Source organism: Lutra lutra, chromosome 17, assembly GCF_902655055.1.
Source record: "Lutra lutra chromosome 17, mLutLut1.2, whole genome shotgun sequence".
In the NCBI taxonomy this organism is placed as follows: domain Eukaryota; kingdom Metazoa; phylum Chordata; class Mammalia; order Carnivora; family Mustelidae; genus Lutra; species Lutra lutra.
The window spans coordinates 43751201-43774175 of record NC_062294.1 but is presented as its reverse complement, the minus strand read 5'-3'; the positions used below and the strand labels follow the sequence as shown (position 1 = coordinate 43774175).

The window sequence follows — 22975 nt, the reverse complement described above, 5'->3', positions numbered from 1 at the left end:
AGAGGCAAGTGAGGACAGACTCAGGAGCAAGAGGGAGCAGGCATGGCCTTGGGGAACAGAGTAGGGCCGGGGGTGGGGTGGGTGGGACGGGGGTGGCACTGAGACCTCCCAAGAGCCTGGCTCTTGCAGGAGTAGCAGAGATTGCCCAGGCTTCTGGGTCCCAGTCTCAGCCTCCACAGGATCTGGAGGGGATCTCCTCAAGAACGAGACTGCAGCTCAACTAGAATCCAGTATGAGAAAAAGGACTAGGAAACATGCAGATCCAGGCCTAGGGACAGACATGGAGACAGACCGAGCCACCCCCACCCTCTAGGACCTAGATTCCCTCTGCCCCTGAAAGAGACAGAACCAGCCCTCAATGCTCAGAACAGGAGGCAGATCTCAGAGAGAGCAGCAATCGGGATGCTTTTATTTCCTCCTGGGCCTGGAAGGCTGAGAGCAGAGTACAGATAAAGGCACGGGGGCGCCCGGGCCTGTTCCGGCCTAGTGTTTGGCTGCCAGGGTGGTGACTCTGAGCAGGTGTGCCAGAGTGACCCTCCCGGAACCAAGAGAATGGCCCCTAGGGTGTGGAAGCAACGTAAGGGTTGGGTTTGGCACAGGTGCATGAGAGGGGTTATGGAGTGGGTGTGGGATGGGTGTGTCAGGGATGGGGTGACCCTCTGGACAGGGTGTGATAGTCTCAGAGCCATGGGTAACTCGGGGCATGGCACGTTGGGGCATGTTGGGCCCTGGCCGTTGACTGAGAAGCCAAGTGCCAAGGGCTGGGGGAACCAAAAGACCTGCGGGTCAGCAGGATCCATGAAGACGAGACTGCAGCCTGGCTCAGCCCTGGGAGAGACGGGGGAATCTGAGGTGACTCCCATAGCGAGGCGATGAGGGGGCAAATCTGGGGTTCCCGTTCAGGAATACATCGTCAGCTGCAGCCACTGGGGAGAGGAAGGCACAGGGTGAGAATAGGGAACCAAAGAACAGCAGACACGTTTCTCTGCTCTCCCCCAAAGGTTGTTGGCAAAATGGGAGGGAGGGAGCCCAGGCTCCAAGCTGGTACAAGGAGCTAAGGGGAGAGTCCCCTGCTGGGCACCCACATCCCAGAACGGGAGTTCGTACCTCCTGGATGTTCACCTGAATTTGTCCAGTGCCATCCTTGTCAAGAGATTTGAAGGCCCCTAGAGAAGTAAAGGGTTGGGGGATTTGGCTTTTAGGATAAAAATAGACAGGGGCACCTGGCTGGCTTGGTCTGTAGGGCATGTGACTCTTGATCTCAGTGTTGTAAGTTTGAGCCCCATGTTGGGTGTGGAAATTACTTAAAAATAAAATCTAAAAAAAAAAAAAAAAAAGATAAAAATATACTAACATACGGTATGATGATAGTAATGGCTAGCACTTAGGCCACCTGTCATGTTCAGCTGGTATAGCATGCGACTCTTGATCTCCAGGTCATGCATGAGTTCAAGCCTCACACTGCATATAAAGTTTACTTAATTTAATTAAAAAAAAATATGTATATGTATATGGTAAAATAGGGGCACCTGGGAGGCTCAATAGGTTAAGCATCTACCTTTGGCTCAGGTTGTGATCCCAGGATGCTCAGCAGGGAGCCTGCTTCTCCCTCTCCCCGCCCGCTCCCGCTGTCACTCGCTCTCTTTCTCTCTCTCTCCCTCTCTCTCTTGAGTAAGTAAAATCTTTTAAAAAATAATAAAATAATGGCTAGCACTTTATTGAGTTCTTACTCTGTGCCAAGCACTGTATAAAGTGCTTTTCCAGGTATTATTAACCCGTGTAATTGAATTCTGTGAGGTGTCATTTTATTTTATTTTATTTTTATTTATTTTTTTTTTTTTAGGCTCCCTGCTGAGCAGAGAGCCCGATGTGGGGCTCGATCCCAGGACCCTGAGATCATGACCTGAGCCGAAGGCAGCGGCTTAACCCACTGAGCCACCCAGGCGCCCCAGTGAGGTGTCATTTTAAAACAAGGCACAGAGGGGCGCCTGGGTGGCTCAGTGGGTTAAAGCCTCTGCCTTCGGCTCAGGTCATGATCCCAGAGTCCTGGGATCGAGCCCCACATCGGGCTCTCTGCTCAGCGGGAAGCCTGCTTCTCCCTCTCTCTCTCTGCCTGCCTCTCTGCCTACTTGTGATTTCTGTCTGTCAAATAAATAAATAAAATCTTAAAAAAATAAATAAATAAAAAATAAAATAAAACAAGGCACAGAGAAGTGAAGTGATATGCCCCAGGAACATCAGGATTGAGCCCCCGCCCCCAGTAACGGCCTCCTTATACTCCCCTGTGCCGCACCTGTGCCCAAGCCCCAGCCTCCCACAGACCTCTCAAGGCCAAGCCCTCCAGTTCCTGCCCAAACAGACTACTGGAAGGAAGCTCTGCAGGCTGCACTTCCTGCTCCCAATCTGGTGTAGTCCTCACTCCTGTCCCGAACCCTGCCCCTGTGTTCCCCACCCAAAGCCAAACCTAGCAAACCAAGGTCTACACTGTCTTTGCTCTCTCACTAACAACTCGGTTACCACCCTCAGGTGTCTATGCACATGGTGTCCTGGACACTGCACTCAGTGCAGTTCCTGTTGGCCCTCTTGCTGGTGAATCCAGTGGCCATTTCTTGGGCCTTCTCACAGTGACTTTGGGAATCATCTGCCCTTATTGTCCATTCCCCCTTCCTCTCATGTCCCTGACATACCTGCCCCTTTTTCTCTACCCATGGTTTAAATGCTTTGTCCTCTGTGGGCTCTTCCAGAGGCTGAGACATCTTCCTAAAGCCAAACCTGACCCTGTCCCTCCTCTGCCTAGAACATGCTATGGTTCTCCGATGCACCCAGTAACGGGCTGATCACCCCTGAACATGACACTCACAGCCTCTCATGGCCTGACTGTGCTCATTGCTCCTGCTTCCTTTTCCTCAGTTCTCTCAGATCCAAGTTCAAATTCTGACTTTGCAACTTCCTAGCTGAGTGGCTGGGAGCAAGCAGTTTTGCTTCCTTGAAACCTAGGTTCCTCCTCCAGAAAATGGGGACAATAATTCCCACTTCTCAGTGGTCTTAAGGATTCAATGCATTCATGTTCATAAGAGCCCTCATAATCCAGCCCCTACCAACCCCTCCCAGCCTTATGTCTCTGCTTCCCCCACCCCTCTCCAGCATTCAGAATTGAGTTCAACAAAAAAAACACCAGAAGCACCACCTTCTCTTTTCCTTCACTCAGGCTGTTCCCACATCAACACTTGTCCTGGCTCTCTCCTTGGGTCACGCCTCCTCATCCCTCAATTCACACCTGTCCTTCTCCCGGAAGCCCTTCTTGACCCTTTAGTCTGCATCGGGTGCCTCCCAGGTTCAGACAGCTCACTGGGCTTTCCCATTCATAAATCTAAACCCACTCAGACCTGAGCTTCTCCTCCCAGGCCTGATCACAGCCCTGAGCTTCCCGTATCCCAACTGTAACCATTCTGAGCGGTCACTGGTGATTTGCTTCTCCTCCAATGGACTGTGAGTGATGTGAGGGCAGGCCAAGAACCGGGGCTGTTGATGTCCCTGAAGTTGCCTGCCTCAGGGTGAGGCTCAGAGGAGACCTTGGCCAGAGGTGGAACAAATCCCCACCCAGGAAGAGACCTGGGGTGTCACTCACGGAACATGGCGTCCAGCCTGACCAGGCAGCTGATGAAGTTGTCAAAATCCATGTTCCCTCCTTCATCCGAGTAGCGTCGGATGATCATGTTGTAGAGATGTTCATTCAGGTGGAACCCTGGGAATGGTTTCCTTTTCTCAGGTGTTGGGGCCACAAGGCCAGACCCACTCCCATCCCTAGGATTCAGGCTCAGACCAGCTCACTGTGGGGGGATGGGGCTGCCTTACCAATCCCACCCCTTCAGACCGTTTCGCTGCCAGCCATACCTGCTGCCTCAAAGGCCCCTGGGAGTTCACTGCTGCAGATGGTACCTGAACGATCAACGTCAAACTGTTTGTAGATGGCCTGTGGGGACAGGGAGGGAAGGATTCAACTGAATATCGTGGGGCGTGGCATCTTCCTGGCTTCAGGGGCTTTGAATTTGAGGTTGCCACGCACCTGCCACTTTTTAATGTTGTTCCATAAGTACTTGAATTCTTGGAAGCCCAACTTGCCGGTGGTGTCACTCTGGTGGAAGGGTGTTAAGAATAGCGTGATGACTGCACCCAGGAGCACACACTCTACACACTGTGATCACACCCGCGCAGGGGAACCTGGGCTAAAACCCCAGCTCCCATCCCACCTGTCACGTCACCCTGGATACGGTTTGACTTTTCTTTTTATCCATAGAGAGTTTAGTTCCTATTTCATTTTGGGGGCTCCTGGCTGGCCCAGTTGGAATTGCATGTGACTCTTGATCTCAGGGTCATGAGCTTGAGCCCCACATTGGGCACAGAGATTACTATATAAATAAATGTTTTATTTTTCAGTAAAATAAAATTAAAAATAAGTTAATAAGCATAACCATACCATGGGGAAGTCTATTGAGCTTCTCTATAAATCCCTCACCTGAGAATAGTAACTACCTCATTTACAAAATTCTTTTTAAAGTTCCAGCATTTTTGTTTTTATTCATTATTTTTATTTTATTTTTTTTAAAAGATTTTATTTTTTGACAGACAGAGATCACAAGTAGGCAGAGAGGCAGGCAGAGAAAGAGGAAGGGAAACAGGCTCCCTGCTGAGCAGAGAGCCCGATGCAGGGCTCGATCCCAGGACCCTGAGATCATGACCTGAGCTGAAGGCAGAGGCTTTAACCCACTGAACCACCCAGGCGCCCCTATCCATTATTTTAAAAGATTTCATTTGAGGGGGCACCTGGGTGGCTCAGTGGATAGAGACTCTGCCTTCAGCTCAGGTCATGATCTAGGGTCCTGGGATCGAGCTCCGCATCAGGCTCTCGGCTCAGCGGGGAGCCTGCTTCCCTCTCTCTCTGCCTGCTGCTGTCTACTTGTGAACTAACTCTCTGTCAAATAAATAAATAAACAAATCTTTAAAAAAAATTTTTACTTGAGAGAGTGAGAGAGGGAGAGAAAGAGAGAGGAGCAGCAGGGGGAGGGGCAGAGGAAGAGGGAGAAGCAGACTCCCCGCTGAGCAGGGAGCCCAATGCCACTACTGTGGGGCTCTCTCCTGGGACTCCAGGATCATGACCTGAGCTAAAGACAGATGCTTTAACTAAGCCACCCAGGTGCCCCATCATTTATAAAATTCTTTTTTTTTTAAATTTTTACTTACTTGAGAGGGAGAGAATAGGACAGACATACAGACATACATGAGCCGAGTGGGAGAGGGAGCAGCAGACTTCCCACTGAGCAGGGAGCCCGATGCGAGACTTGATCCCAGGACCCTAGGATCATGCCCCGGGCCAAAAGCAGTCGATTCACCAACTGAGCCACCTAGGCACCCCTATAAAATTCTTAACAGCAATTCAATTTCATGAATGTCAGGACATGTGATAAACAAGGATATCTTCGAAAATCAGGTGAGGACAGTACACACCTGCTGGGTTTGTGATACAAGCAGAATGAGACAAAGCCTTCAGCTCAGGGGTTAATGTTTCATAAACTCTCAATAAGAACAATGGCCAAGACTTATCAAGTTACCTAGTACATGTCAGGTAGTGCTAAGCTTCTTAGGAACGTCACTTTTCTCACTGAATCCTTAAAACACCAGCCTCACCAGTATTATTTCCCAGTGACAGAGAAGAAACCGATTCAGAGATGAAAATCTACCTAGGATCCTAGTAGCAGCTAGTGCATACAGACGACTTACTGTGCTATGCACTGTGCTAAACCCTTCGCATATGGCTCCAATTCAGTTTCGCCCTTATCACTCATTTCATTTTATAGACCAGGAAACTGAGGCGAGAAGCTCAAAGACCTTGCTAAGCAGCACAGCCAAGCTCGTAGAACTCAGTGTGACATGTGTGATCACATGACAATACACGTGTGTGTACATTTTCCCTATGTGCGAAGCATGCATGTATTCAAGATGAGCTGATGATTAGCCCATGTGCAAATATGCATGTGTGTTCCTGTGAATATGCCTTCACGTATCTTCACCTATATGGTGTGCCCTTGTATATATGTGCATGTATATGGCCACACCTATAGCAGTTATAAGCTTGGGTTCTTGGGACGCCTGGCTGGCTCAGTCAGTAGAACATGCGACTCTTGATCTCTGGGTCGTCAGTTCAAGCCCCATGTTGGGTAGCACTTACTTAAAAAAAAAAGAAAGAAAATAAGCTTAGGCTCTCAAGCCTAAAAGACCTGAGTCCAAATTCTTATCCTGACACTTCCTCTTTTTGTATACCTTTAGACAAATGATTGCCTCTCTCTGAGTCTCAGTTTCATCACCTACAAAACGGACTGTAACAATTCTGCTGGTTTGGGACGCCTGGGTGGCTCAGAAGGTTAAGCATCTGCCTTCGGTGCAGGTCATGATCCTAGGGTCCTGGGATCGAGTCCCACATAGGGCTGCTTGCTTGCCGAGGAACCTGCTTCTCCCTCTGCCTGACCCCTACTTGTGCTCTCCCTCTGACGAATAAATAAAATCTTCAAAAAAAAAAAAAAAAAAAAAATCTGCCTGTTTAACATGATGTCTGTGAAGTGCCAGCTGTGACAGCTGATGTTACTATTTATTGCCACAAGCCTGGGTGTGTGTTCTCATATATGCATGTCCACTTTTGTGGGTACGCAAGCTACATCCTGGCTGTCCCAAGCGTGCTCTCACAAAACTTCTTCACCCAGGGCTCCAGTCAGACTGCCCCAAAGGATACATCCATCACGGCCACCATGCTGCGACACGTGTCAATGCCAAAGCCATCAGTTTTCAGATCAGGGTCTGTGGGAGACAGGTTGAAAGTCAGAGGTCAGAGGTCACAGCTACCCCAGCGCCCATGACTCTAAGCCCACCCTATGTGTTGAGCCCAATGACTCACGTCGGGTTACGACCTTGTTGAGAATGTTCATGAGTTCTGTGGCGCTGACTTCCATGTCCTGTGGAGAAAAGTCAGGGATGGGAAGAGTGTCATGAGGGAGAGTGGGGATTCTCTGGGGGTTGCCACTGCTGAGTGTATGTGCAAGGGCAGCCCACAGGAAGGCAAGGAAGAGTCAGGACAAGGATGGGGGCCCAGGGTTACTTACATCTCCAGCAAGCTGGGCAAAGAGCCTCCGGAACTGCCGGACCTCCTCGCTCTCATTGGCCTCAATGTTGGAGTAATGGGTGCGTGGAGGCTGCAGAGCGAGAAGATCTCAGGGCAAGTGGAGGAGGGGTGCCCTGGCCAGGACAGCACTAGGTGGGAAAGTCAGAGTGGGCTAGGTGGCTGGGTGATCAAAGGAATGAGAGATGGTCCAGGGAACATGACTAAGTTTGGGGACATGGCAAGGGAGAAACTTAATGAGAGGAATTTCCTAAGAGGGAAAAATGGACAATGATGGGTGCTGGGAAAGGCCTTGGAGTGAGAAGCAGGGTCTCTGATTATTGAGGGTAGCTTACCGGAGGCTCTGGGTTGTACTGTGCAGCTGCCTCACTGAGGGGAGACAAGTAAGGGAGTAGTTAGCACCAGTGGGTGGGCCTCCAAAGACAGCAACAGCCCCTGAAACCCAACCGTGCAAACCCCACCTCCCTACCTCTCCCTCTGCTTGAATTATCTGTCCTTGTCCTCACCTGTCCCTATCTTTGCTGCCCTGGTTACACCTGGCAGGAAACTCAGAGCCCTGCCCCCACAGTAGGCCCCACTCCTGCCAGGGCACACTTGCCCAATGGCAGATTCCTCAACAGATTCAGCCCCTTTGACAGCTCGCTTCATAGAAGCTCTGACCCAGCTTCCTGGGGCTCCACTCTCCTCAGATTCCCTCTGTCTAGGAACGTACTCCATCCTATGGGTTTCTAAAAGCCTGTGTCTTCCCAACATCCCACCCCAGTTTCATGAGTTCCCACCCCTTTGAAGGGGGGCCATGGTAAATTAGGCCCCTAACGACATCTACCAGGTCCACATTACCAGGTCCTATTTCCATTTTAACCCATACAGTTCCCAGCCAGACCTAGCCCCTTCAAGATCATTTCCCCTATGCCATTAGGCTTCGGCCTCTTCTGGGTCCACCCCCTCACTGACCGACTTCGACCGCCACGCGGCCGTGCCCATAAGCCAAGTCTTGCCCCCATGAAGAGACCCCAAGCCTCATTGGCTCCGCCCCCTAACGTTCGTCTCAGGGGTAGCAGGAAGCAGGCCGCGCCCAGCCCCATTAAGTTCCACCTCTCCCAGCCGCGCCCCATCAAATCGCTCCCTCTACAGCCAGACTCCGCCCATGTCAAGCCCCGCCTCCTGAGCGGCCATTAGCCTCCTTACGGTCCGCCCCCTCGAAGCGGATCTCACAGCCCAGGCCAGCCCAGCCTAATTAAGACTGCAGGTGTCGCCAGGTTACCTCAATCTAAATTGGTGGGACATGCTCCTCCGCCAGGCCCCTCCCCCCTTCGGGCCCCGCCTTACCTGATGGCACTAATGACCCCGCCCAGAATGCGCATGGCAGTTCCGCCACCGCCACCGCCTCCGCCGCCGCCGCCGCCGCCTCCTCCTCCTCCTCCACCTCCGGCTCCGCTGATCAGGCCTCCGATCACATTCCCCAGGCCCCCGCCCAGGCCCCCGCCTCCTCCGCCACCGCCTCCCTTCAAGAACGAGTTAACCAGGAACATGGCTGCAAATTAAGATTCCTAATGGGGGGGAAAAAGGGGTCACAAGTCCGCATCGCCATTGAACCCGCTCCCTCCACGCAAAAATACGCATTTCTGGCAGCTGGACTTGGGGGAGTAATATGAGGCCTCCGGGCGGGGACCTATTCTCCGGCTGGAGCTTGAGAGTCCATTTGGAATGGGGTCGGGGCTTCTGGAGGAGGATACTTCTAGGATGGGTGGGAAAGGGACGGAGGCTCGGGTGTCCAAAGGATCTCATGGTCTAGGTTAAGTGACCCTGGACTGAGTCTATGCATAGGCATCATTAAGAGTAAGGGTCCCGGTCTGGTGGGGTTCTCAAGATGGGGGGCCCCAAGTTGGTGTAAGGCATCTTTGACGCGTCTGAGCACTCGAATCTGAGACCGAGCCCCAGAACGGAATTTAGGGGTCGTGGGCGGGTCAGGATCAGAGATTCTCCACCTGGAGGCCTCTGGGGCAGGGTTTAAGAAATCCCAGTTTGAGGGTTTCGTTACTTCCAGCAGCGGGATTACAATGTCACCAATGATTCTATAGGTTCGGATCTAAGATTGTGGGTGCCAATCCCAGGGCCCGGGATAACGGGGTTTCCATTATAATTGGGAGAACGGATCTAAGGATCGTGGTTCTGGGGACTCGAACCTGGCAGAAATATATGGGGTACCTTTCAAATCAATGGGGTCGAATTTTAGATCCCGAGAGAGAGGGTGGAAGAGTCCCCAGGGCGGGATAACTGGGTGCCAGACAGACTGGGGCTTCAAATCTGAGGTCATGAGTCTGGGGGACCCCTAGACCAGGACTTGAGGGTTTTGTGGGACACGGGGGCCGCAAGGACCGGGATTACGGACTACAGGGGTAATCCAAATCGGGCGCTCACCGATCCTCCTGTTGGTGGGTCTGTCGTTCCGGCTCCCCGGCCTCTGCCCGCGTCCGGCTCGGTAGGGCGGGGCCCGTGACTCAGGCGGCCTAGAAGTAGTTAGGCATTGCGGAGCGGCCCACCAAGCGTCCGCGGGGTCCTAGAGCCGGCATGAAATTGCGCCTGCGTGCGCCAGGCCCGCCTCTCGTAACGGGATGCGGCCGCCGCGGCTCCGCCCTGCTCATTTCCAGAACTGTGGGTTTCGACCCCGCCCAACCTCCAGCGGCCTGAGGTCTTCCCCGGTTCTTTACAGCTCAGGTAAATGAATCCCGGGAGGGAGGTTCAGTCGCCGCGCCCGAGATCACCCCCTAGTGTTGCAGTGTGGATTCTTCTCCATGCGGCCACGGGTGCGGTTTTCTGTCCTCTGGAAAAGGGACTCCTGGCACGCGGCCCCGTATCCTACTCTTGTTGCGACAAAGCATCTGGAGACCCCGAATTTTGTCTGGCCCACAGCCCGAGGACACGCACCCGCATTTGGGGCAGGGGCTAGCTAGACTAGATTTCTCGGGACCCTGCAGTAGCCCGGATGGCGGCCAAACGGCGGGAAGAACTTTGCCGCTTGCAGAAGTTGCCTGTGCCTCCTCCACCCTCACCTTTTTACCCCGCGTCAGGGTCGCCAAGTGTCGCCTCCTTCTTCCCATCTCTAAAGAGGGGCCTGGGCACAGGAAGAGTCCCTCTGGCCACTGCCTGGTTTCTGAGACTAGATGTTCCCGAGAGTGGGTGGAGGAGTGGGGGCGGGGGGAATGCAGAAGCTGGCAGGAAAAATGGAGCCTGAAACCTCCTTTGGAGACCTTTTGCTCTCGGGCTCCAACCTCCAACTTCAGGGCTCCTCAGAGGGAGTTAAATCTGGTTCCCAGGCATTCTGGATGTCTGGCCCATAGAATCTCCCCTGGAGGCTGGCTTAGCTTGAGTCTGAATCTTGGCTCTGCCTTTTAATAACTGGGATCCCTTGGGCGCTGAGGAAGGCTGTTTTTTGTTTTGGTTTGGTTTTTTGTTTAAGCAAGGATTTATTAATCCGTAAAATGAGAACAAGGGTTCCCCTTCCCCGTCAGAATTAAGTGGTAAATGCTTAGTAAAGAGGAATCATTTTCATGTGCCTGTACCCATGCTGTTTCCTCCTCCTGCAGCCCACCTGGATTCCTCAGGTGGTTGAATGACTCACCCTTAGGTAATACTGATAAAAGTAACTGCCAAGCACTCTCCTGAGCACTTTACATATACCCTCATACGCCCTTATAATAGTCCTATGGAATGGATGTATGCAGTACTTCCATTTTAGAAATAAACAAACTGACTCTGAGGGTGAACTCCCTAGCCTGTAACCTTAATCACTACTCTAATGCATTGACTCTTCATAATATAATTAATATTGGGGGCACCTGGCTAGCTGAGTTGGAAGATATGAGACTCTTGATCTTGGGGTCATGGGTTCGAGCCCCACATTAGGTGTAGAGGTTACTAAAAACAATGAACTTAAAAAAATACTATAATTAATACGATAATAGCTTAGACAACAAGATCACAAGAGGCAAAACTGCAGTAGCAGCCAGGCCAAGAATCACTACACAAACCTTGGCTATGAGGCAGGAACTTACGGGAGAGAAAATGGAGGCCGGGTCACTTGCCTGAGGTCACAGAGGATGGCGGAACCAGGTGTGAACCTGGGCATGGCTGATGCCAAAACTTTTGGTGATGACTAATCCACATTCCCTTCTCACCACACCCTTTCCTGCCACACTGGAAGCGTCCGCTGTCTGCCCTTTCTAGGGCTCACTTGCTGCCAGGCCTTTGTGCGGGCTGTGCCCTCGACTTGGAACACTCCTGACTTTTTTACCTGGTGATGTAGGTACTCAGGCTTTCGTGTCCGCTCAGGAGTCACCTCTTCTAGGAAACTCTGTCTCCACCCCCGCCTGAGACTGGGTGAGGCTTACACTCTCTCAGAATACACACTGCCATCTCGTGCCATTCACTGTCCACTGTCACTGAGATCAGTCTCCCTGACCTCCTAACCCTGGCCAGTATCAAGCCTCAGGCCTGACGGTTTCCATAGACGATGCCATAGAAGATCTCCCCAACATAACGTGGTTTAAATTCCATTCCTATGCTGTTAATATCCAGATTTCCGTCTTCCACCCAGACATTTCCAGGTAGTTCTACAAACTGCATTCTACTCACCTTCTTCATGGGGGTCTTAGAAGTGTCTCAAACTTCACACATCCTAAACTGAGCTTCTGATTTCTTTCCAAACCTGCTCCCTCCCCCCATTCCCCATCTAGGTTGATGGCACCCCTGTCCTTCCAGGGACTGAGACCAGAGAGCCCAGGATCATCCCTGACCACTCTTCCACACCTATTCCAACCTGACAGGAAACCTTGTTGACTCCACCAGCACTGGCCCAGCCTCTGTCCTCCTGGTCCTGGACACCACAGCAGCTCCTCCCTGGGCTTCCTGCTCCCCTGCCTGCCCTCATAGTCTGCTCCCCACCCGCAACCAGAGGGAGCCTGCGATACCCCCAGTCAAGTCAGGGCCCTTCCCTGGCTGTACCTCTGTCCTTGTAAGAGTCAAAAGTCCTCCCCATGGGGCGCCTGGGTGGCTCAGTGGGTTAAAGCCTCTGCCTTCAGCTGAGGTCATGTTCCCATGTCCTGGGATCGAGCCCCGAATCGGGCTCTCTCCTCGGCGGGAAGCCTGCTTCCTCCTCTCTCTCTCTCTCTCTCTGCCTGTCTCTCTGCCTACTTGTGATCTCTGTCTGTCCAATAAAAAAATTTAAAAAGATCTTAAAAAAAAAAAAAAAAAGTCCTTACCATGGTCGCCAAGTTCATAATCTGTCCGGTCACGTGTCTGAAAGTGACAGGTGACACTCCCCCTTAAGAAAGTGAGAAGAAACCCTACTGGATGTTCCCAGCTGAACCCAGACAAGGAGGCTCTGGGAATGCAGCAATAGCCAAACAGCCCATCTCCAAGTGCCCCTGAGGGCTGCTGCCCCACTACCCAGGCCCTCCGTAGCCACGCCTTAGTGCCTCACCTCTTAGTGCCTCAAGTCTGCACATCTAGTGGTCTCCGGAAGATCCTTTCAGATCTCTGATTTCACCCCCACACTCCCCACCCCACCCCCACACTGCCTTTAGCATTTATCACCTGTACCATAGCGTGTAGTTTACTTATTTATCCAGTTCCTTGTTTTCCTCCCCCACTAGAATATGAGCTCCTCAAGGGATTGCTGTCTGTCTTGTGCACTGCTGTGTACCTACTTCCTAGAACAGTGCCTGGCATATCTTGTGATCTCTGTCTGTGAATATTTGTTGAACGAAGGAAAGGTTTTGTGTGAATTTTCTCACTGAATTTCAGCAGCATTGATGAGAAGGTACAGCAAGCATTACCGAAGTCCCCCACCATCTTCCGGATTCCTTTGAACTCCGGCATGGTTATGTGACTGTTTGGGCCAATAAAATGTGAACAGAAATGTTGGGAGTGTCCCTTTTTTTTTTTTTTTAATTTTTTTAAAAAAAGATTTTATTTATTTATTTGACAGAGAGAGAGATCACAAATAGACAGAGAGACAGGCAGAGAGAGGGGAAGGGAAGCAGGCTCCCTGCTGAGCAGAGAGCCCGATGCGGGACTCGATCCCAGGACCCTGAGATCATGACCTGAGCCGAAGGCAGCGGCCCAACCCACTGAGCCAACCAGGCGCCCAGGGAGTGTCCCTTTTATTTATTTTTTATTTTGTCTTATTATTTACTTTTTAAAAGATTTTATTTTATTTTATTTATTTTTAAAAAAATTTTATTCATTTATTTGACAGAGATCACAAGTAGGCAGAGAGGCAGGCAGAGAGAGAGGAGGAAGCAGGCCCCCCGCTGAGCAGAGAGCGGATGTGGGGCTCCATCCCAGGACCCTGGGATCATGACCTGAGCAGAAGGCAGAGGCTTTAACCCACTGAGCCACCCAGGCGCCCTTAAAAGATTTTATTTTTAAGTAATCTCAGTACCCATTGTGGGGCTCGAACTTCAACCCCAAGATCAAGAGTTGCATGCCACACCAACTGAGTCAGCTGGGTGCCCCTTATTTTATTTTTTTTTTTAAAGTAATCTTTATGCCCAATGTGGAGCTTTGTACTCATGAACTGGAGATCAAGCGTTGTATGCTTGACAGAGTAAGCCAGCCAGTTGCTGGTAAGAGTGTGACTTTTTTTTTTTTTTTTTAAGATTTTATTTATTTAAGAGAGAACAAGCTGGCGGGTGGAGGGAGAAGCAGACTCCCCACTGTGAAGGACCTGGAGATCATGCCCTGAACCCAAGGAAGAAGCTTACCTGACTGAGCCAACCAGGTACTCTCAGAGCATCACTTTTAAATGTAGCATTTATTTATTTATTTTTAAGATTTTATTCATATTAGAGAGTGCGAGAGAGCATGAGAAGGGAGTTCAGATGGAGAAGCAGACTCCCCTTGGGGCTGGGAGCCCGATGTGGGACTCAGTCCCAGGACTCTGGGGTCATGATCTGAGTTGAAGGCAGTTGCTTAACCAACTGGGCTGCCCAGGTGCCCCTAAATGTAGCATTTAAAAGTGAGTACAAGATGTTCTCTGCTCTCATCCCCTACCTAAGCAGCACTGGGAGCCATGTAAGCACAAAGGTGCCACATGCTGGAAGCTAGCTGGATCGCTGAGCTGTGGCATGGAGGACATCTGGCGTTAGTATAAGCAAGAAATGAAATTTGAGGAGTTAGTCTACTAAGGTCTAGGCCTCATTTGTTACTGCAGCATAACCTAGCCTATTCTGACTGATGCAGGTAGAAGTTGTTACTATCATGCCAATGAGGAGAGACATGGGATCACTTGTCCAAGTTCACGCAGCTGGTAAGTACCTGAGTCAAGATTTGAACTCAGTGAGGGGCTGTCTGAGGAGCTGTCTGGCTCAGTTCGTACAGAATTTGACTCTTGATTTCAGGGTTGTGAGTTTGAGCCCCATGTTGGGCATAAAGCCTGTTTAAATTTTTAAAAAAGATTTTATTTATTTATTTGAGAGACAGAGTAGGAGCAGAGGGGAGAGGGAGAAGCAGGCTCCTCGCCAAGCAGGGGGTCTAAGCAGGGCCCAGTCTCAGGACTCTGGGATCATGACCTGTGTCGAATGCAGACACTTAACCAACTGAGCCACCCAAGCACCCCTAATTTTTTGTTTAAGGACTTTTATTTATTTATTTATTTATTTATTTTATTTATTTGACAGAGAGAGAGATCACAGGTAGGCAGAGAGGCAGGCAGAGAGAGAGGAAGGGAAGCAGGCTCGCCGCTGAGCAGATAGCCTGATGTGGGGCTCGATCCCAGGACTCCGGGATCATGACCTGAGCTGAAGGCAGAGGCTTTAACCCACTGAGCCACCCAGGCGCCCCTATTTATTTTTTTTTTAAAGATTTTATTTATTTATTTGACAGAGAGAAATCACAAGTAAGCAGAGAGGCAGGCAGAGAGAGGGGAGGAAGCAGGCTCCCTGCTGAGCAGAAAGCCCGATGCGGGGCTCGAACCCAGGACCTGGGATCATGACCTGAGCCGAAGGCAGCGGCTTAACCCACTGAGCCACCCAGGTGCCCCTGTTTAAGGACTTTTAAAAAGATTTTATTTACTTATTTGAGAAAAGGAGAGAATGAGCACATGAGCGGGGAGGAGGAAGTTCAGAGGGAGTGGAAGAAGCAGATTCCCAGCTGAGTAGGGAGCCCGGACAACACCAGGCTCCATCCCAGGACCCTGGAATCATGACCTGATCTGAAGGCAGATACTTAACGTACTGAGCCACCCAGGCACCTCCATAAAGCTTATTAAAAAAAGGGGCACCTGGTGGCTCAGTGGGTTAAGCCTCTGCCTTCAGCTCAGGTCATGATCTCAGAGTCCTGGGATCGAGTCCCACATCGGGCTCTCTGCTCAGCAGGGAGGCTGCTTCCTCCTCTCTCTCTCTCCCTGCCTCTCTGCCTACTTGTGATCTCTCTCTGTCAAATAAATAAATAAAATCTTAAAAAAAAAAGAAAAGAAAAAAGATTTGCACTCAGAAATGTTCGCTCTATAGTTCATGCTTTCAATCCTCTCAATTTTCTGCCTTAACGATGTTCATGTTACGATGCCACCAACTGAAAACTGTTAATAGTCATAACTAACCGAGCTCGATGCCTCCTGAGGTCTTGCTGATCAAGCTGGGACATATTGCAAAGCTACTCACAACTCTTTGCTAAAGGAACCAACATGAGGGAGCGGAGGTTCTGAGAGGGGGTGTCACTTACCTGAGGGGACGGCAGAATCAGGTCTAAACTCAAGCGTGGTTGATGCCGAATAGTTATGTGATGACTAATCCAGATGAATATCCCTCCACTTCACTTTCTTTTCTTTTCTTTTCTTTTTTTTTTTTAATATTTTATATGTATTTGATAGGGAGAGAAAGCACAAGCAGGGAGAGCAGCAGGCAGGGGGAAAAGTAGGCTCCCCACTGAGCAGGGAGCCAGATGCAGGGCTCCATCCCAGGACCCTGGGATTGTGACCTGAGCTGAAGGCAGACACTCAACCAACTGAGCCACCTAGGTGTCCCTTCACTGCCCTTTCTTTAGCAGTGTATTAGGGTTCTCCAGAGAAACAGAACCAATAGAATATATAGAGTGAGGGAAAGAAAGAGATTTATTATAAGAAGTGGGCACACATGACAGAAGCTGAGAAGTCCCACATCCTGCTGTCTGCAATCTGGAGGCCCACGAAAGCCAGTGGTTTGAGTCCTGGTCCAAGTCTGGAGGTCCAAGAACCAGGGCAACTGATGGTATAAGTCCCAGTCTGAGTGCAGAAGACCAATGTTCCAGCACCAAGTCGGGCAGAACTCAAATCATTCCTTCCTCGGCCACTTGGCTCCTCTCAGACCCTCAAAGATTTGCATGATACCTTCTGCATTGGGAAGGACAGTCAACTTTTTAACCAGTCTACAGATTCACATGATAATCTTACTTGGAAACACCCTCACAGACATACCCAGAAACAATGTATCCCAGTCAGCTTGACAAAAAAGTAACCATCACCCTTTCCCCACTCCTCTTTCCCAGGCTCCCTTGCTGCCAGGCTCTTGCATAGGCTGTGTCTCTGCAGGAACATTTCTCCTACCCTTTTTGCTTTGGAGGTGATTTAATGATTGCTCCTCATCAGGAAGTCTGTCTTGACCTCCCATCACAGACTAGAGCAGGTTGCCCTGTCATAGGCTCCTAGGATTCCGGAAACTTCTTCCCCAAGACATCATAACAAATTAAAATCAGTAATGATCAATGTCTGTCTGTCTCCTGGACTGGAATGGGGGGCCTTATGCTGGTAGGCAGGGCTATCTCAGGAACCACTATGTCCCCGGCATCATGCCGCCCAAGGCTAGACATGGGACACATGCATGGTCAGTAATTCTTAGTTGGCTATTATCTTCTTCATCATCATCATCCTTTGGGGGATTATTTATATAATTCAGACTTCCTCATCAGAATGAAAACCTGTCAATAGAGTATGTGCTTTCATGACTGCACAATAGACCTTCGTCATCCTTCCAAACCATGGTTTAGATGGCTCCCCTCCATAAAGTAATTCCCTCCTACCTCCTGCTCCAGGTTAATCAGGGAACTTGTCTGGCATCCCACAGCCTTCTGGGCTCCCGTATCCCAACCTCATCACTCTGATGCCTGGGTGTTCACTTTATAAGGATCCTTATTTTGTCTTCCTGTAGGTGCGCTATATTTCATAATTTAAAATGTTTAAAATCCCTGCTAATGTGGAGCGCCCGGGTGACTCAGTCATGAGTGTCTGCTCTTTGACTCAGGTCATGACCTCAGGGTCCCAGGATTGAGGCCCTCATGGGGCTCCCTGCTCAGCAGGAAGCCTGCTTGGCCCTCTCCCACTCCCCCTGCTTGTGTTTCCTCTCTCCCAGTGTCTCTCTCTGTCAAATAAATAAATAAATAAATAAATAAATAAATAAATAAAATCTTTAGGGGCGCCTGGGTGGCTCAGTGGTTAAGCCGCTGCCTTCAGCTCAGGTCATGATCCCAGGTCCTGGGTTTGAGCCCCACATCGGGCTTTCTGCTCAGCAGGGAGCCTGCTTCCTCCTCTCTCTCGGACTGCCTCTCTGCCTACTTGTGATTTCTCTCTGTCAAATAAATAAATAAAATCTTTAAAAAAATAAAATAAATAAATAAAATAAAATCTTTAAAAAAAACCCTGCAGGCTCATTGTAGAAAATGTATAAAATATAGCAAGAGAGAAATTAAAAGGAAAAATTCACCCAATTTTCAAAGACAGCCTCTATTTAGTTATATTACCTGCTTGATTTGTTTCCTGGGAATAATTTCATGTATTTCTAATTATATAAATTTTGCATATGCAATTTGCATCCCGCCCATCAATTTGTAAACAACTTGTATTAACCTGGAACGAGCAGCTCTGTTCCTTTCGACTGCTCACCTGTGACCTGACTTCTCTATTAGACATCAGCTCTTTCTTCAGAAAATAATGCATTGGAGGGGCACCTGAGTGGCTCAGTGGGTTAAAGCCTCTGCCTTCGGCTCAGTCATGATCTCAGGGTCTTGGGATCGAGCCCCGCATTGGGCTCTCTGCTCAGCGGGGAGCCTGCTTCCCTTCCTCCCTCTCTGCCTGCCTCTCTGCCTACTTGTGATCTCTGTCAAATAAATAAATAAAATCTTAAAAAAAAAGAGAAAATAATGCATTGGAGATTCCTTCTCGTATAGTTATCATGGAATCTAGCATATTAATGAAAATTCCTATGATAAAGCAGCTCATCTGATTCTGTTTAAGCCAGCAAAATCCACATTTCTTTTATCAAGAAACCCTTTAATCTTTAGTATTCTTAACACTTCCTGAAACGTTATTTCTGCATTTGTCCCTTCCTTCCTTCTTTCCTTCCTTCCTTTTTTTATAACTTAAAAAATGGTCCCATGAAAATCCTTTCAGATTTACCTAATTCCCTGATTATTTCCAGGGGCTAAATTCCTAGAAATGTCAGTGATGGATCAATAGATGGGCATATTTTCAGGCTTTGGATTCAGGATACACAGTCATTCTCCAGAAAGTCATTGCTATTTACATCCCAACCGTGGTGGATGGAGTCTCTCATTGCCCTGAACTGTCCTCAGACTTAGGGAACCATAGTTTAAGATCTTTGCTGACTTGACAGACAAAAGGAGGTGTCCCAGTATTTTAAGTAACATTGTTGGGTGAATGTGCTTTCGTGGGATTTTTTTGGCCTTTGATATTTCTTCTACATTTTTTTTAATATTCCATGCCCATTTTTATTTGTTGGCTTTTCATGATAATTTCACATTATGTTGTTAATAACTTCATTCATTGAGGGTGTTAACCAATCATCTATCATTTTTGTTGCAAATATACTTCTCTAATGCATATTTACTTCAATTTTGCCTACACCCTTTTTGGACATATAAAATATTCAGCTCCGAAGTGCCTGGGTGGCTCAGTCGGTTAAGCATTTGCCTTTGGCTCTGCTTATGATCCCAGGGTCCTGGGATTGAGCCCCACATTGGGCTTCCCTGCTCAGCAAGGAGTCTCTTCTCCCTCTCCTTCTGCTCCTCCCCCCACTCATGCTTGCTCTCATAAATAAAATCTTTAAAAAAGAGAAGATTCAGCTCTTTGTACAGCCTAATTCATCAGTCTTTACCTTGATGGTTTGTTCCCCCTACTATCTTGAAGTCTTTTCCCATACAGAAGTTATGCAATATTTGTTGGTAAAAACCTCCATTAGATTTTCACTGTGCGATTCCCCCACACACATATTATTCAAATCCAACTGGAATTTGTTATATCATGTAAGATGGGATTCTAAACTGATACTTTTCTCCAAATAAATGAGAGATCAATCCAACTGATGGATTGCTTCTATCTTATAAATTTTTATGTTCTCTAGTCTGGCCAACCATTCTGTTACATTATCCAGTAGATTGTTCTTACACTAAAAACCACGCTTTAGGGATGCCTGGGTGGCTCAGCTGGTTAATTGGTTAATCGGTTAATCCGCTGCCTTCGGCTCAGGTTGTGATCCCAGGATCCTGGGATCCAGTCCCACATTGGGCTCCTTGCTCAGGGGGGAGCCTGCTTCTCTCCCTGCCCTTGCCTGCCACTCTGCCTGCTTGTGCTCTCTCTCACTCTCTGACAGATAAATGAAAATCTTTTAAAAAGGGGTGCCTGGGTCACTCAGTTGGGTAAGCATCTGCCTTCTGCTCAGGCCCTGATCCCAGCTTGGGATCCCCACATTCAGCTCCCTGGTTGGAGGGAAGCCTGCTTCTCCCTCTCCCACTCCCCCGGCTTGTGTTCCCTCTCTCGCTGTCTGTCAGATAAATAAAATAAAATCTTTAATAAATAAATAAAATCTTAACAGCGGGGGACTTCTGAATACTGATCTATATTAGATATTAAATAATTATTTAAAAAAAGAATTGTTGCATTTTTAAAAGATATGATTGAGATTCCTATCTTTAGAGATAGGAAACGTTGACAGAAACATTTCCAAATGAGATGATATATTGCCTGAGATTTGCTTTAAAATAATGGGAGAAGAGAAGAGGAAGCAAAATAAATAAAACACGACTGGTCATATGTTAGACAACTAGAGAAGCTGGGTGATGGGTACTTGGGAAAGCCTTAGCTATTCTAATTTAAAATTCTCTTAATATATTAGGAAAAAAAAAGATTTAATTGTTTAGAAGAGAGAAGAGAGGAAAAAGGGGATTTTTTTCATTTAAGATGTAAGCGCCTTCACCCAGCTTGATTGCCGACAACAAGCCTAGAGCGTCAATGACCAGTCAGATGCAGGAAAGCGCAAAGGAGGGAAGGCGGCCCAGCCAGCTCCAGGCCACAGAGTGTCCTCCTCTGGGTTCTTCGAGACCAGAAGGTCAGCTCGGCCCTCCACCCCCGCCAGGACGTCGGTTACCACCCTCTGATTAAACTCTGACGGCCTGGCAGCGGCCCACGCTTGCGCAACACCGCCCTCCGGGGAGGAGCCCAAATCCCTTCATCCCACAATTCCGCGCGAACTTCCGTTGAAGATAATGAGGCTGATGTTGTCTCATGGTTTTCTGGGAAATGCAGTTCGCGTGCCGAGCTGGAGCCACCGCCCAACGCCGGCGAGACTCCGCGCTTCACGACGCACTGCGCGGGGTTCGCGGAGCAGTGCGCTATTGCCCCCACGTGGCAGCTGGTGGTTATTGCACGCATCTGGGACCCCTGAGGTTGCTGAGGCTTGGGAAACTAACGTCGACCTGGAAAACTCTGGGAGTCTCCTCCGGGTGGGGGGCTGACCCCAGATGTGCAAAGGTGGGGTGAGTTAAGAAATTAAGGTGAAAAAATTAGGGGCAGGTCCCGCTGTGAGAATTAAATAAAGCCAGCATCACTAATGTTGGCGTATGTAGTTGTTCTTACACCTATCGCTAGTCTTCACTAAGGCATTTACCTATGTGCGTGGAGCTGATATAACGCTATGGATTAACTCATTTAATGCTCACAACAGTCGTTCGGGGGAAGTGCTGTCATCGCCCCCGGGTTATAGGAATGAAGCTGAAACCCAGAGAGAAGGAATACTTGTTCAGTCCCCCAGGGTCTGCACGACAGAGCTGGGATTTGAACCCAGGCTGCCTGGTTTCAGAGTTTGTGCTTTTCCTCAGTAAGGTTATACCGCCTCTCTTAACCTACTGAATAGTCTCAAGTTTGTAATTGGTACATGAATCAACGCCAGCAAGCCATTAAGCACGTTCAGTTACTGATTTAGCTCAGCAGCAAGACAAAGGTCGCCTTCAGCCCAAGTTTGTGTTTAGCACAGAGATCGAGTTTCTGACGGGCATTAAGCACCAAAGGGATTATTTTGGGCCTACAAAGCCCTGTCCCTTTTTGTTCAGGTGATTCCTATTCACATCTCTATCCCCATTCCTTCTCTCATACCAGCAGCACTGGCAGATTTAGTGATTTGTTCTCCTTCCCCCACTGCCGGCCACCTTATTCATTATTATCACAGTAAAGAAAAAAAGAAAGAGGGAGAGAGAGAGAGACAATGTTTGTCTGCCTTTATATCCCAAGCAAGGACTGTGTCCATTTCATGAACATATCCCCAGTACGAGGCCTGACATACACTGAGAGGCTCAAAAACTGTGGAGTGTTGGATATTTACTGTCTTCCATCTGCAAGGACATGAAGACTTATGAAATCAGGGTTCATGGACGCTGGGTGAACTTAAATTGGTAGATGCTGGTTGAGAAGTTGGGGGACATCCCCTCTAAGGCTCCTTGTTCTGACAACTCCCTGACATGGAAAGAGCCTAAGCCTTGGGATCTTTTTCTAAAGGGACCAGGGTTTTTGTTTGTTTTTGTACCTCGATGATTTCAATAATGCGTGTGTATGTACAGGTTTGTATCTATCCCTGGTGGGTGTCTGATGTGAATCTCAGTGTTCCATGTGTGACACAGAATCTGTGTCACCCCAGGAAAAAACTTCAAGGAGCTAAAGAGGGGATTCAGCACATGCAGACTCATGCACAGTGTGACCGAAGTTCCCTAGAATGCAAGGACCACATGGGAAGAAGTCACATACCGGAAGGCACAAGGTATTTTGCCCAGCTCAACAATGGTATGAGGGGCTTCAAGCTCCTTCTAGTCTTTTGATTTCTTTCTTTCTTTTTTTTTTTTTTTTAAGATTTTATTTATTTATTTGACAGAGAGAGAGGGAGAGATCACAAGTAGGCAGAGAGGCAGGCAGAGAGAGGAGGAAGCAGGCTTCACTGCTGAGCAGAGAGCCCGATGTGGGGCTCGATCCCAGGACCCTGAGATCATGACCTGATATTTGGCTAGGAACATGGCTGCCCAGAATAAAAACTATATTTCCCAGTCTACTTTGCAACTACAGGTGGCCATGAGACAAAATTCTGGCCAATGAAATAGAAACAAGTTTTGAGTTGCACATATTCCTTAAAGGCAAGAGGTATCCTTCCCCTCTCCTTGGTGCCTGGAGCTGATGATGTGGAAATCATGAGAAGGCGAAGGGAGAGCAGCAAGATATATGTATGGAGACTGACCTCTGACACAGAGGGATCACCATACCAGCTCTCGGTGATTACATGAGACTTTACATAAGAAATAAACCACCCTGTTTAAGCCACTATTTTTTTGGTCCCTTTTGTTATAGCAGCAAAACATTACAGTAACTAACAAAAGACAAAGAGCAGTCTCATGGGCCCCAGCTATCGGCTAAGCAATAAAGCCTCACCCTGCCCAACCTCTTCTTTACCCAGCCTCCTATTTCATCCTCACCTACCCAGCCACCCCCCACCCTTCCTA

General features: G+C 48.9%; 1 protein-coding gene and 1 long non-coding RNA gene across 2 annotated transcripts; one reads left to right on the top strand and one right to left on the bottom strand.

Moving 5' to 3' along the window:
* Positions 1-381: 381 nt before the first annotated feature.
* CAPNS1 (calpain small subunit 1) lies at positions 382-9729 on the bottom strand. Its single transcript, XM_047709629.1, has 11 exons — positions 9590-9729; positions 8498-8718; positions 7504-7537; positions 7152-7241; positions 6947-7004; positions 6785-6849; positions 4067-4135; positions 3895-3973; positions 3629-3745; positions 1108-1166; positions 382-926 (listed from the first exon to the last, which is right to left on the bottom strand). Exons 2-11 carry the CDS (start codon positions 8698-8700, stop codon positions 900-902), a joined length of 801 nt encoding a protein of 266 aa, XP_047565585.1. The 5' UTR covers positions 8701-8718; positions 9590-9729; the 3' UTR covers positions 382-899.
* Positions 9730-9779: 50 nt separating this feature from the next.
* Positions 9780-22885, top strand: LOC125088471 (uncharacterized). Its single transcript, XR_007123707.1, has 4 exons — positions 9780-9886; positions 13831-13952; positions 14414-14480; positions 20332-22885. It is a non-coding gene; the product is annotated as an uncharacterized LOC125088471 (long non-coding RNA).
* Positions 22886-22975: the final 90 nt, after the last annotated feature.

Excerpts from the sequence above, each read along its gene's own strand:
- CAPNS1 (XM_047709629.1), bottom strand. The coding sequence starts at position 8,700 with ATGTTCCTGGTTAACTCGTTCTTGAAGGGAGGCGGTGGCGGAGGAGGC. Across the intron at positions 7,538-8,497 it reads GGGGTCATTAGTGCCATCAG|TGAGGCAGCTGCACAGTACA; the intron begins GTAAGGCGGGGC and ends GTCTCCCCTCAG. Across the intron at positions 3,746-3,894 it reads AGGGGCCTTTGAGGCAGCAG|GGTTCCACCTGAATGAACAT; the intron begins GTATGGCTGGCA and ends AACCATTCCCAG.